At 30.5% G+C, this 15,381-nt stretch overlaps 1 protein-coding gene across 1 annotated transcript; it reads right to left on the bottom strand.

Moving 5' to 3' along the window:
- Positions 1-1,742: 1,742 nt before the first annotated feature.
- On the bottom strand, positions 1,743-6,116 carry LOC114274334 (beta-glucuronosyltransferase GlcAT14A). The gene is made up of 4 exons (XM_028216242.2): positions 5,052-6,116; positions 3,916-3,991; positions 3,710-3,825; positions 1,743-2,341 (listed from the first exon to the last, which is right to left on the bottom strand). The coding sequence occupies exons 1-4, from the start codon at positions 5,581-5,583 to the stop codon at positions 1,818-1,820; spliced, it is 1,248 nt and encodes a 415-aa protein (XP_028072043.2). The 5' UTR covers positions 5,584-6,116; the 3' UTR covers positions 1,743-1,817.
- Positions 6,117-15,381: the final 9,265 nt, after the last annotated feature.

Raw genomic sequence — 15,381 nt, 5'->3', positions numbered from 1 at the left:
GTGCTGTGGAGATAAGTGCTACACTATTGTGGGAGCCACCTCTATAATCCGTTCGAGCCACCTATTGAATCTGTATATCTGTTCTGACTGTCAGCCCTGTGATTTCTGTTCAGTTCTGTTCGGTCCGTGGTTATAGTTATTTATTTATATAATCTCAATTTTGCTACTTAAATGATTATTTGTTCAGACTAAGTTATCTTAAATATTTTAGTTACATAACTATTCATGGTTATTTTGTGTTCTTTATACTCTTGGCATAATATTTCTCACTTCTGCCATATGCTTATAGCTGTTTACCAATTTTCAGGAAACAATACAATTTAGAAATAGCTTTTGGGAAGTCTTAGATGCGGGGCTGCGGAATAAACACACACAATACTTTTATGATATTTTTATATGTAAATATCGACCTTTTGGTCAACAAATTTTGTAATAAAAATAGAAGTTTCAATAATTATTTTGGAACCCTCATTTAAATATTATTTTCGCTCGCGTTTATTAATTTGTTCAAAAATTGGCCGGAGGTAACTTCAGTTATTGGCCATCACGATACTTAACCCTTGGGTACGGGGAACAGGTCGTGACAAGTGACGTGAGCAGAAATAATATTTAAATGAGGATACCAAAATAATTATAAAAATTTCTATTTTTATTACAAAATATATTAATAAAAAAGACCGATGTTTACATATATTAGGAAAATAAGGTTTACTAGTCAATGTGCATATTTATTTCAGTGAAAGATAATTGACGATTTCCTTATTAGAAATTTTCATTATAACTTACTTTTCTTACAAAATCTACCTTCAATGCTATTTACTCGCCATTCAACTTCATTGGCATAGAGTTAATGAAACTTACTAAAAAAAACATTTGGAAATAACTTTTTTAGCCTTTTTTTTTTTAATTATTTTAACTTGACTAAAAAGGTTTCGTTTGGATGAATTTTTATTTTTTTTGTAATTTTGTAAAAAAAAAATGAAATGGTTATGATTTAAGTAAAGCCTCATTTTTCTTTGCTAGGTTTTGGTTATAAGTTGTTGGAAGAGTTTGTTGGGGAAGGAGTTGGTAGATTTGGATTGGTGTGTGGTTGGGTAGTTTTTTCTGTTGTCGTTTTGTTTCTCTGTTTTAGATTGGTTTCTTGTCAATCTGTGGATTAATTTAGTGCTAGCAGATGATTGTGCTTCTTCTTTGGTATTAACCTAGTTGGGATTGGGGAGTGTTAGTTATGATATTTTTGCACTACCCTCCTTATTGATGTATATTGATGCTTGTATTTGTTTATCTCATCAATAAAGTCCCTTTTTTCTTTGTTGATAAAAAAAAATATATATTTTGTCTTATTAAATTTTTAGTTTATTTTGTCTTTTAATGAGTTAAAATAATCCCAACCATGTTGTCAAACGAGGGCTTAGATTCCCCGAAGGCACTTGGTAGATGGTCCGTTTGTGCGACTTTTCTTTAATCAAAGGCTTTTAACTCTTATTTTGGCTCGAAAAAGCTTGTACAAATTAAACACAAGTTTAATTTATCATACACACCCTTTAAGCAATAATTTAAAAATTAATTGCACATAATTGAAAAAGAAATACCTAATAGTACATTTATATTTTTTTTAAAACCAAAATTTGCTCATATAGAGCGGTTGATGATATCAAATGTTGAATATGGTTAGTTGATTAATAGAAGAAACATGACTCGCACGAACAAAAAAATATGATGAGAAAAAACCTCACACAAAATAAAAAAATTGCAGACTAAATTGATCAAGGGATTATTTGGCTAAAATTTTATACAAAAACATCCTCTGATAAATTTTACAGTTTTTCACAATTTAGTTTCCTTTTTGCACCAAGCTTAGAGAATAAAATTCCAAGCTTCAACCCATAGGAACCTGGTTTAATAGAATTGATGTCACCCCAACTTGAACAATTCCGAGTCATTGGGCTCTCTAAACTAGCATTCGTTGCTCGATTCCAACACCATTTTCCGGGCACCACCCCATTCGGTGGTCTGTTGAGGACATTCTTATCGAGCTCCCCTAGCACCGGATCGTCTTCTTTAAAAGGCCTCGCGAAAATTGCTTCGCTCGACACCATTTTATCGTAGTTTGAAATGTTGAATTCTGGGAGTTTAGTGGTATGATCTGAAATAATGTAACTCAAATCATTGTCCACTGTGGTATTTTGAAACTCAGGGGAGTTACAGAGAACCGTGTGGAAGTATGAATGAAGAGGAAAGAGGACATTGGTGAAGTACATTAGTAATTTTCTTGGAAGATTGTCCCATCCTTGTACACAATATTCCAAGAAAGCTCTGCTTAGGATCATCCAAGGTGAACCTACTTAGCAAAAACAAAAAGAATGATTGTCTATTATTGCTCTATAAATTTGATTTCTGTTGATATGGTCTCATTCAAAACAACCTGTTCAAATCAGTAATGATAGAAACATAATTTAATGGGAAAAAAGTAAATTTTCAATTTGTATGACATAAATCACACAACCAAACACCCATTAACCAAACACCCATAATTTTCCTTATTTTCTTCACCTCTCATATCGAAATGGTGAGTGTTTAGCTAAGTTATTCAAATTAAAAAAATGACTTTTTTTCTCATCTAATTAGCTTTACAATAGACAACAAATTTTAAGGCATTAGAGTTGGAAATGAATTTTTATGAGTTTGCTTGATATGAAAGTAATAGAAAGTAAAAGAAAATTTCATTGTACAAGCCATATTGGCATTATAACTTTCTTATTTCTTGCAAAAAAATGCAAGAAAATACAAGAAAATTTGAATGTGTCATCTAAAATTTCAAATTTCTCTATTTTTTTCTTTTAAAATTTTCATCTTAATCAAAGGCTAGTAAGAAAATATAGGTAGCGTTTGGTTTAATTTTAGAATCGTGATTTGAAAATGAAGTTGTATTTTAAGTTTGTGAGTTGTTGAATTATGATTTGAAAAGAGAAAATTTGTTTGGTTATGAGTTTTGAAAAAAGTTTTGAATTGAATTTTGAATTGAGTTTTAAATTTTTGAAATGAGAAAAATTGTTTGGTTATGAGTTTTGAAAAACTTATAACTTATAACTTATAACCAAACACACAACTCAAAACTCTATTGAAAATTTTGTTCAAAGTTTACAACCAAATTTTTTTAAAATTTAATTGAAAAAAATAATTATTGAAAAAATAATTTTTTTATTTAAAAAATTAAAAAGAATCTAAAATATTTTTTTATTTAAAAATATATATTATTTTTTGTTAAAAAAAATTCAACTAGTGCTTTAAAATTACTTTTGATTGTGTATTTGGTTAACTTTTTTTTAATTGTTTTGTTTAAAAACGGTCTAAAAAAATAATTTCTATATTTAAAAAATATCAAAATAATTATAAATTTTTTGTTTTCAAATAATAGGTTGCAATTGCAAAAAACAAAAAAATAAAAATAAAAAAACAGTGTTCCAGATGACCGGATAAACCCAATCCACAAATTCAAAATTCAAAAACTCTATTCTGGCTAACATGCATTAGAATGTGTATTCAAATGTAACCTTAAAATCAAAATTTGAAAACTTAAATCAAACATAACATTCAAATATAAGGGTGAAATTATTCTTTGAAACTTAAACCAAACAGAGCCATATTTTCTTTTCATTCATTTCATTATATTTTCTTTCTAATCAAACAGAGCCACAAGGAAACTGACCTCCAAAAATCTTGAAGGCATCAGGGGTAGTTCTGGTTTCAACAGCATAGAAAACTGGACTGCTCTTTCTATTATATAGACTTGGGTCTACAATGATCCGATTGCTCGTTTCCCTCCTGCTCCAAAATCAATTTTCCAGCTTCAAAAACAAAACTTTTCTCATTCAAAGGATTAAATTAAAACAAGAAGAGATTGGTTGTTCTTACTCATTCCAACCAATGTTGCTGGTGTAATGGATAAAATTGGCATCCTTTGGCAGAAGACTGAAAGCATGGAGGACATCTGCATATACAAAATAAAGTTGTTCCAAGCATTGTCAATGTCAGCAGCGAAACAATGACACCATTTAATTGATGCTCTGTTAGATTGCAAGAATATGGATTTAAAAAAATAATAATAATAATAATAAAAAAGAACCAAATTTAAATCTTGGAACATATTTCATCACTCTCTGTGAATTAAAGAGAAATTCATGCACAGCAGAACAATTCATGAGCTAACTTTTGTTTTTAACCACACAATTACAAGGGACACGCTCTACCGCTGAATTAATGGTCCTATTTAGTGCAACAACAATGATTCATCCCCCTTTTCCCCCCACCCCGTTTGACCCCCTCTCTCTCTCATTGGTTACATTTTTTTTTTCTTTTTCTTTTTTTTCCTGCTCATCCAATCACCACCCGCCACGTGGCAAAGGGGTGACCCCCAAAAGGGGGTCCCAAGCATTATTCTTAGTGCAATTTATAAGATTGCTTATACTTTTTATTTTTTTTTAATCTGTACAGGAAAGTTTGATCCAGCTTCTGTTTATTACTAAGGAGTAGAAAATAGTTTAAATAAGTCACATAAAGAAAAAAGAAAAAAAAAAAGAGGGGAACGATGCACCAACCAAGCTCGTCGTCCAAGTCTCCCATCAAGGGAACTATGCCAAAAGAGAGACCTCATTCTCTTCTCTTTCCTTTTTTTTTTTTTTGTTTTTTGGGCCTCCATGTCATCGCGCACGGGGAGGCATGGGGACGTACAAAAAGAAAGAAATCCTATCAACTTGTTCCAACTTGGGACAATAAACTCATGAGTTTGGTCTTATTTTGGTGTCGAGAAACGGGAGAAGACTGCTATCTCCAACAAATAATATTATGCCTCGACCGAGTCAAACACTATTCACCCAAAAAACTGAGTCAAACAAACACGCGGAAAGACTCCCAAGGCAAGACTAAGACGACTTGAACTCTGTATGCATTTTTTTAGATAAAAATGTAATTGATTGAGCATCTGAATCAAAAAGAGGCTAAATTGAATTGATTAATGCAATTTAGAAAAATTGATAAGATAGAATTTTTACCATCCTGACTCACAAGTGGATAGTCCGAAGCGCTCAAGGTGATAAACCAGTCCCAATCTGCACTAATCTTGAGAAGCAATGCAGCAGCATGAAGCACAGCAGCAAGAGATGACGCGCCCATCCTGTTCAAAGCATGACTCTTTCCAACAACATTAACATTCCCAAATGACCCAAACACTCTCTCAGATTGAACCCAAATAGCCAATTCCGTCCTTTCTCTATCCCCCGAACCCGCATCAAGTTCCAAAAGGTATTGATTTCTTGGGTGATATATTGCCTTTAGCAGCCTCAGTATCTTCTTTCCATCTCCATGAGACCCAGAAATCAAATAAGCGAGGACAGGAGGGTCGTCCGGGCCTTTTGAAGGGACTCTCATCGAAATCGGAAGCAAAAAAGCAGTTGGGATAGTTAAATTATACCCATATTCAAAGTATTGTGATCTTGACAAGGCTCCCAATAGTATTATAGTTGCAGGAATAGCCAGAAGCCAAAAACAATAGCCGTAAAACCATGAAAAAGGTCGCGTCGACATAGCTGAATTCAAATGGAATTTACAACAAAACCAACATCAAAACCATCCTTAAACATGTAAACAATCTAGAATATCAAAAGTGAGTGAATTGGTTTAGGAGAGTATGTTTGAAATTGTGAAATTTCTCATTCCATATGAGAAAGGGTGTGTTTGATGAATAAAAAAAAAAAAAAAGTTAAAAGTTTGGGGAGTCTGAAGGAAATCAATGAATAGGAAAGAAAGGTGAGGTTGGTACTATGATTGCTAAGATGGCACAGACTATCTAACAAATAAAAATCTTTACTCATAAGCAAAGAGAACAACGAATGATTGATTTTTCAAAGATAGAGTTTGTTCAACACAAGTAAAATAAGTTTTCCAATGGTACTCATTGACATTATTTCATGTTGTGTATCATCAATTAATAAAAATATATATAAAAATTATATCTTATTTCCCATTAATTTAATAATATGATTCCCACTATTTCAATATAATTTTTTTGGACAAATTGCAAATCAATGTTGAGGTTCGAAAGAAAACACATAAAGCCCTATAAATCTGACATAATTACGCTCTGCTCTCTTATAATTTTAATTTACATAACGCTTACTCTCTTTTAATTAGTAATTTGTTAGTCGTATACATAAAAATAATTTATCATATATTTTATATTGAAATATATATATATACATATATACGTTTACCATTGATTATTTATGTATTTGCATATTATTTCATGAATTTTGTTTGTTATAGTCTTACTAAAATGAAAATTTTAATGTAATTATATTAAATTTGTAATGATTGTTAAATTATTTGTAAGGATGATTATTGTAATTTATCTTAAATTTTTTGTTATTAATTGATGATATAATCAAATATTATCATATTATATTATGGGTAAATTACAAATACACCCCCTGAGGTTTGCTTAAAATATAAATTGCCTCTGTGGTTTGGAAAATTATAAATATCACCCTGTCAAAATTTTTTATTTAACAGAATTAATTGAAGAAGTGAAATTTCTAACTATTCACCTACACAATAATAAAATTATCTGAATTATTAATTGAAATAAAATTTTAACATTATTAAAAACTGTTAATTAACTTTATGATTTATTAATAAAATGACATATTTGTTATGAAATTATAAACTTTAGGGGACATAATATTATTTTTAAAACTACATAGAGTAATTTGTTATTTAAATAAACTTTCAAGGATGTATTTATAACTTACACTTGTATTATTATACAATGAGAGAGAGAGAGAGAGAGAGAGAGAGAGAGAGAGCTGGTAGGTACTGTTTTTATTATGGTTCTTTGTCTTGACGGATGAAATGTCAATAAGCAATCCCAATCGGTTGGGTTAGACCAATTATTAATTCTCTGTCTTAAAAAATTGGTTAGGACCAACTATTTGATTGCACGCTTCTTGTCTATAGACAAAAATTTGTAAAAAATGACAACAATAAAATAAGAAAAATTATAGAATTTGACCCTTTAACAAAATAAATTTTTAATTTTATTAATTTAAATTTTAATATTTTTAATTATTCTTAATTTAAATATTTGCTTATTTTCGTTAACTAAAATGACGAAAAAATAATATTTTGATCATTGAGTTTAATGACCAAAATATAATTTTTTCATCAATTATACTCAATGAAAATAGACAGATTATTTAGATTGAAAACAAATTAACGTATTAAAATTTAAATTTTATTTTATTATCAAATTCAAAATCTGAGTTTTTTTTTTTTTTTTGTTGTTGTAAAGTATGTGATTCGATGGGTGCCAAAGAAAGAAATACATTTTTTCCATTTTTTTGTCATTAGAAATTCATATTCTAACCTTCCCCAAGCAGAAGGAATGATGTAGATCAAATTGTGCATTAGTTAGAACATCAATACTCTGTCCCTTAGTCAACTCCGTTGGTTGTACGTTAGGCATTAAAACTTTGAATTTCGAATTTCCTTCATTTTTTTATTTTTTATTTTTTTAAAATTCTCTAACATAGCAATTGTGGACACTAGATGACAGTAAGGTAAGCGTTTTGCTTTTTTTAAGCTTGCAAAACGAATAGAATTGTTAGAAACTTCTCGGTTTGGGTGTTGGTTGGGAGAGCCTCCAACAAACAAGTCAGTACTTGATTAAGATATTCTAAAGTAGAAAATAGATGATTGGTTATGATATACTTATTATGTTGTTTATCTCTATTTATAATGTTGAAGATGTCTTCTTTAAATGACACTTGACTATCCATTCGACATTACTAGACGTTGAACAGTTCTACTTTAGTACTTTTCTTTTTATTCAATTAGGGTTGTTTTGAGAAGTTGGTAAAAAGCTAACTTTTGGCTTTTTACCAAATTTTTTGGCTTTTTTGGAAGTGATTTGGGAAGTTGGTAAAAAGCTGGCTTTTTGCTTTTTAGTTTAATATTTATTTATGGTGTCAAATCAAATTAAAATGACCAAAATACCCTTACCCAACATAAGAGAGTTATTTTTTTATTTATTTTTCATAGGCCCTAATTTGTAATTTTAGGGCTGCGTTTTTAGCACTTGCCAAATGGCTTTTTTGGCTTTTTTGGCAGCCACGTTTTTGGACATTTTGTCTAAAAACGTGACTTTTTACCATGTTCCCAAAATGGCACTTAGTTGACTATCTCCTAACCGATCTATTTGTTTAATTATAAATATTGTTTTCTACCAATCTATTTATTTGAGTAGGCCAACTTAACTCATTTAAACTTTCGTGAAGGTTATTTGTAATTGGAGCCGCCTCTCATGCTTTCGTTGTCCCAATAGCAAATATTTACTTCTGCACAGTAGCATACCAGGATTTGTAGATTTTAAACCGTCTTTTACATAGCAATTTGATCTTTATTTATTTATTATTATTTTTGGTAGCTATTGGTTTTGGTCCCATTGGATCGTCACGCATAGATTGATTGAGTTGGTCCCATTTGCTTAGAATAAATTGTAATGAGCTACTATAGGCCCAATAAAATCATGGTCCATTAAAAAATCAACATGGATCTATGATCAATTATGGGCCTAGCAGGCCTTGGACGGTCCAACACCACCCCAGTGCCTTTGGAAGAATAGTGTCCCTGTCTCTCTTTCATTTTTACTTTCATTTCAAACTGTGTTTGGTTGGAAAATTTAATAAGAAATTTGAAAGGAAATATATATATATATATATAAAATGTGAATAAAATATTCTTATATTTCACATAATTTTAAATACTTTTTTCTTCTTTATTTTGAAATCTTTTTCTAAATTCTCTAACTAAATACAATGTTAGAATTTGTTTAACCAAATTCAAGGGTTTTAAATTCTTATTTATCAATAACGAGTATTTTTTATTTTTTTAAAAAATTATGTTAAATTAAACATTATTTTTTTGGGTATTTATAGTGGTGGTGGTAATTAAAAGTGATTGTGAATAAGATGGTGTGACAGAACAAATCATTGCAATTGTGATCAAAAGAGATCTTTGACTAGTCGATTGTGATGATGAGTATTCAGGAGTATTTTGAAAAATTGGTAAAAAGTTGATTTTTAACTTTTTATCAAGTTTTTTGGCTTTTTTGAAAAGTGATTTGGAAAGTTAGTAAAAAGCTGACTTTTTGGTTTAATATTTTTTCATAGTGTTAAATCACTTTAAAATGACCAAAATACCCTTAGCCAATTTATAAAATTTACCATTTTTCCCTTGTGTATTTGAACACTTTTTTTAATGTAATATTACAATTTTTCAATGTTATGCAGTGCAAATTATTTAATTATGAATCTTTTTTTATTATTCCATGTTACACTACACATCATAGTAAAATTATTAAATTATCCAATGGCATACTAAATTTATTATTTTTTACCAAGAAATTACGCTCTTACATTAATTCATTTCCACATTAGAAGCTGCTAAATGCCCTTCACAACCTGCAATTTGCAAACATAACCGTACATTTTTTTTAACACTTTCAACAGTTTGACACATTCATTTCATATGCCATCAACTCGTACAGACCGAACAGGATTAGAACCCAAGTTCACGCTGATGTCGCACTAATTCATTCTGTATCGATTTCCTCACTTCGTTCATATGTACGTCATCATCGCCCTCTGGTTCACCATCATCGTTGTCACCAACACCCACAACATTTGGCATGTCGTTAAAAGTAAAATTCTCTGCATTTGTAACCCTGTTGAACACTTCATCGTCGTTGGAGTTGCGGCGTATAAAATTATGTAATGCCATTGAAGCCCCGACCAATGGCACCTGCACTTTCCCAAAATCATATCGCGGCATGTTATGTAGGAATTCTCATTGCGCTTTCCATACTCCAAATGCACGTTCAATTGCAGTCCGTAAGGAGGAGTGCACCGTGTTGAAAACTGTTGTGGGAATTGAATAATATTTATCTTAAATCAATTTTATAGAATAAAATTAAATGCAAAACAGATTCTGAAAAATTAGGTTTTACAATTCAACAAAACTATATATACATATATATATATATATATATATATAACAGAATAAGTAAAAGATGAAAGGGTTCAAAAAAAAGCCTGTGTGATTGTGAGAGGCACGTCAAAGACGCTGTCCTAAAGTCGTTATGCGCTCCCTCCGTGCAAGTTTTAACGATCACAAACGACTCCAAGATACAACCCAAAAACTTTATAGGATCTGATACAATGCACAGTTGCACCAGAAGAATTTGCCAAGAATGTATCAATTGCCCAGAAATATGAAATATAAATTACTGTAAAGAGAAGAAGGAGAGAGAGAAAACAGAGTACGTTATTCTTTCCTGAGTAAAAGTCCTATTTAAATAGGCTCTTTGGAATTTGTTTGGAACAGACACACCTTTTGATTTAAAACCAAAAACAAATTTAAAATTCAAATAAATAAGACTATAAAAAGAAATAAATAAATAAATAAATAAAATATAATAATAAATAAAAATAATTAAAGTTTTGAAGCTTTTAGGAAATCTCCAACAATCCTCCACAAGATTCAAAACTTTGTAAAACAGTCAAATATATAAATAAATAAAAATAATATGGGCAACTTTAAAACCATACAATGGGTGTAGGTGTTTTCAAACTTGAACCTCACTTAGTGTTAACAGTTTCATTCTGAAAGAATTTTAGTGAACTAGGTCTTGAACTAAATCCTTTTACCAGAATTCAATATGTCACACATATGGTATGATACATAACTGTGGCGCGGGTTAGCACTATTAGCAGCCGTGTGCTCAATCTTGATTCTCATGAGAGTTTTAGAAAATAGCCCTATTTCCACGGTCGTGGCTTCACGACGCTCTCACTTAGGTGAATCCTCCAAAGATAGAAGTGACGGATGTCTATCTTGCGAGAGTTTGCTCGCCTCAGATTTATTTAGAGTAAAAACTCTTCCTTAACCATCACATTTACTTCAGCACTAATATCTTAGGGATGAGCAGGAGAATATAAATAATAAGTTTAATGAAGTCTCCTTTAAAGTGCTGGAATACGAGTCACACTATAAGGATTGTTCCTGCCCATTGAACTTCCTTCATGGGATCTCCAATCACAGAAGTTGGGTTACTTCCTTATTTGACTCCTTATGGGCTTAGACCCATCCCCCTCGATAAATCTAAGACTACACTCTTAGACAAACCTTTTGTTAACTGATCAACAATATTCTTTTCAGATTTTACAAAATTCAAAGATACAACATTTTTATTCACCAAACTTTTTATAGATTTATACCTCACTTGCATATGCCTATTCATCTTTTTATTAGTATGTACTTGTCTCACAAGTTCTATTACAGCTCTATTGTCACAATGTATAGAAATAGCAGGTATAGGATTTTCACAAGTGAAATATCAAGGAGTAAATTTTTAATCCACTCGGCTTCAATACACGTAGTGTCTAAGGCTATAAGTTCTGATTCTGTTGTACTTCTAGAGATAACGGTTTGTTTTTTAAAACCCCATGATATTGCTGCTCCACCTAACATAAATATATACCCAGTGGTAGACTTAACATCCAAGTTATCTGTTATCCAATTAGCATCACTATAACCTTCTACCACATTAGGAAAACCACTAAAGCAAAGTGAATAATCTAGAGTTCCTCTTAAATATTTAAAAACTCTTTCCACAACAATCCAATGATCTTTACTAGGATTATGAATATGTCTACTTAATCTCCCAACAGCATAGGCAATATCAGGTCTAGTCTTATTAGCAATATAGAGAAGTGATCCAATAATTTGAGAATATCTAAGTTGAGATACAGGCACACCATTATTTTTCTTCAAATTCATGCTAGGATCAAAAGGAGTTGAAATAGGTTTGAGATTATAATAATCAAACTTTTTTAACATTTTCTCTAAGATTCTAGATTGATTCAATGTAATACCTTTGGTTGTTTTCTCTAATTTCATACCCAAAATTATATAAGCTTCTCCTAAATCTTTCATATCAAATTTTGAAGATAAATAAGATTTAACATTTTTAATTATCTCTAAATTTGTTCCGAATAATAAGATATCATCAACATATAAACACAAAATAATACATTCTCCATTATCTTCTTTATAGTATACACATCTATCATGTTCATTAATCTTAAAACCAGATTCTAGAATTATCTTATCAAACTTTTCATGCCACTGTTTAGGAGCTTGCTTAAGTCCATACAAAGATTTAACCAACTTGCAAACTTTATGTTCTTGTCCTTTAACCACAAAACCTTCAGGTTGCTCCATATAAATTTCTTCATCTAAATCTCCATTCAAAAAAGCAGTTTTAACGTCCATTTGATGAATTTCTAAATTATAAATGGATGCTAGAGCAATTAAAATTCTAATGATTGTGATCCTAGAAACAGGTGAATATGTATCGAAATAATCTATTCATTTCTTTTGTGAAAATCCCTTGGCTGCTAATCTTGCCTTATATTTATCTATACTTCCATCAGGTTTTAATTTCTTCCTAAATATCCATTTGCAACCGATAGCTTTACTCCCAGGAGGTAGGTTAGTCAACTCCCAAGTATTATTTTGAAGAATAGATTCAAACTCACTATTAATGGCTTCCTTCCAAAATGGTGCATCTAAAGATGACATAGCTTCTATAAAAGTATTTGGTTCTCCTTCAGTTAAAAAAGTATAAAAATCATCTCCAAAGGTTTTTTTTATTCTAGTTCTCTTACTTCTTCTAGGTTCTATATTTAGATGTTCAAAATCACCTCTCAAAGGAATAACATTAGTACTAGCAGTAGAAGTTCTATTTACAACCTGATTTGAGATCCTAGTTTTATATGGAAAAATGTCTTCGAAAAATGTAGCTTCACGAGATTCAATTATTGTATTATTAGTAATTTCACTAATTTCAAAATTTATTACTAGAAATCTATTAGCACTACTATTTTGAGCATATCCTAAGAAAGCGATATCCACAGTTTTAGGTCCTATTTTCTTACGTTTAGGTTCTGGAATTGCTACTTTTGCTAAACACCCCCACACTCTTAACATTTTAAGATTAGGTACTCGTTTTTTCCAGATTTCATAAGGTGTTTTATCATTATCATTCACAATTACTCTATTTAATATAACACAAGCAGTGAGTATCGCTTTCCCTCACAAGCTCTCCAGTAAACCAGAACTAATAAACATTGCATTTATCATATCCATTAAAGTTCTATTTTTCCTTTCAGCTATCCCATTAGATTGTGGAGAATAAGGTGGGGTTACTTCATGAATAATTCCATATTCTTCACAAAAAGTACTAAGGGTACCTACATTATATTCTCCTCCTCTATCAGATCTAAGTTTCTTAATCTTTTTTTCTAATTGATTTTCTACTTTAGCTTTATAAATTTTAAATTTACTAAACACTTCATCTTTGGTTTTAATTAAATATAAGTAACAAAACTTAGAACAATCATCTATAAAGGTTACAAAACACTTATTTCCTGCTCTAGTTAGTGGTCTATTAGAATCGCAAACGTCACTATGTATAAGGTCTAAGAGTTGTGAATTTCTTTGTACAGATTTATAAGGTTTTTTAGGTTGTTTTGCTTGCACACATATTTCACATTTGCGTTTAACATCAATAGATGATTTAGGTACTAATTCTAAATCCATCATTTTCCTAATTTTCCTTAAATTCACATGTCCAAGTCTTCTATGCCACAAATCACAAACTTCAATATTATTATGAGAGATATAGTTAACTTCAAATAATACATTCAATTTAAATAAACCATCACATACAAAACCTTTACCAATAAAAATATCATTTTTACTGATTACAATTTTATTCGATTCCATTACAATTTTGTAACCTAACTGTACTAAACAACACAATTCACTAATAAGATTTCTTCTAACTTCAAGAACATATCGCACATCTCTCAAAGTTAAGATTTTTCCAGAAGTCATCTTCAAATCTATATCTCCAATGCCAAGTATCGGTGCAATTGATCCATTTCCCAAAGTTACACTTCCTCCACTTGATTTCTGGAAAGTTTTAAAATAACCACAATCAAAACACACATGTATATTAGCCCCAGAATCTAACCACCAATCTTGATATTCAAAAGTAGAATTAATTTCAGGATTATACCTAAAAGATGGCCCGGCAATTTCTTCTTTCTCCAAAATCATATTCACTTGAGCATTATAACCTTGATTTCTTTGCTTATTGTTGAACCTTGGTTTATACTCATCAGTCTTATTAAAAAAACAATCCTTCGCATAATGATTGGTTCTTCCACATACATAGCACAACCTTTTGCCACTCCCTTGTCCCTTAAAATTATTAGCATTGGCTTGGTAGGTTTTATTATGGTGTTTGCCATTTTGACCTCTAGATTTAAACATAAGGTTGTTCTTGAAAATTTTACCTTTAGGTCGAAAGTTATTCCTTTTGTTGGAACTATTCTTATTCCCATTCTCCACCACATTTACCTTAGGCGTTTTCTCTTTTCCAGTTTCTAGATTTGATCTATGTTTCTCTTCCACCCTAAGTGTATTGATTAATTGAGTTAATGACATATCTCCTTGTTTGTGCCTAAGACGCTTAGCAAAGTCATTCCAAAATGGAGATAATTTATCGATAAGACAAGACACTTTAAACTCCTCACTATAAGTTGTCTCTTTCTTTTCTACTTTTCTAAGTAGTTCTTGAAACTCATGAATTTGGTCTCCTACAAGTATATCATCTTTCATTTTATAACCATTAAAATTAAAGACAATGAACCTATCAATACCAGCATCTACAGTTCCATATTCGGCCTCTAAGGTTTTCCATAGTTCTTTTGCAGTCGAGGTGGTTGACTGATATACATCATATAAATGGTTAGATAATACACTAAGGATTCTGTTATAACAATGAAATTCGATTTGTTTGGGTGGCAACCAAGATCCAACAAAATCCTGATCTTCTATGACAGACATAAGACCCAACACGGTCAACCAATATCTTGTTTGTTTTTGCCATATTTCAAAATTGTTTCCATTAAATTTTTCAGGCTTCACACTAACTGTTTCTTCTAAATTAGCCATAAAAATAAATTAGTTAAGGTACAAGAGAGTAGACAATTATAAAATTTGTAAGAGACAACAATGAATAAATGAATAACAATCAAAACAATCACAAATGTTATTTAAATTTGTAATTGACAATTAACATCCAACAACTCAAGAATATATATTTATAAAAGATGATAAAGACAAAATCTTGATATAAATTAAACTTGTAATATAAATATTTTATTATTATTTTCCTCTTATTTTAATAGATCTTAA

This window comes from Camellia sinensis, chromosome 15, assembly GCF_055761805.1.
Source record: "Camellia sinensis isolate YWXY chromosome 15, ASM5576180v1, whole genome shotgun sequence".
Classification (NCBI taxonomy): domain Eukaryota; kingdom Viridiplantae; phylum Streptophyta; class Magnoliopsida; order Ericales; family Theaceae; genus Camellia; species Camellia sinensis.
The sequence above is the reverse complement of the archived record's forward strand: the minus strand, read 5'-3'. Positions and strand labels throughout refer to the sequence as shown.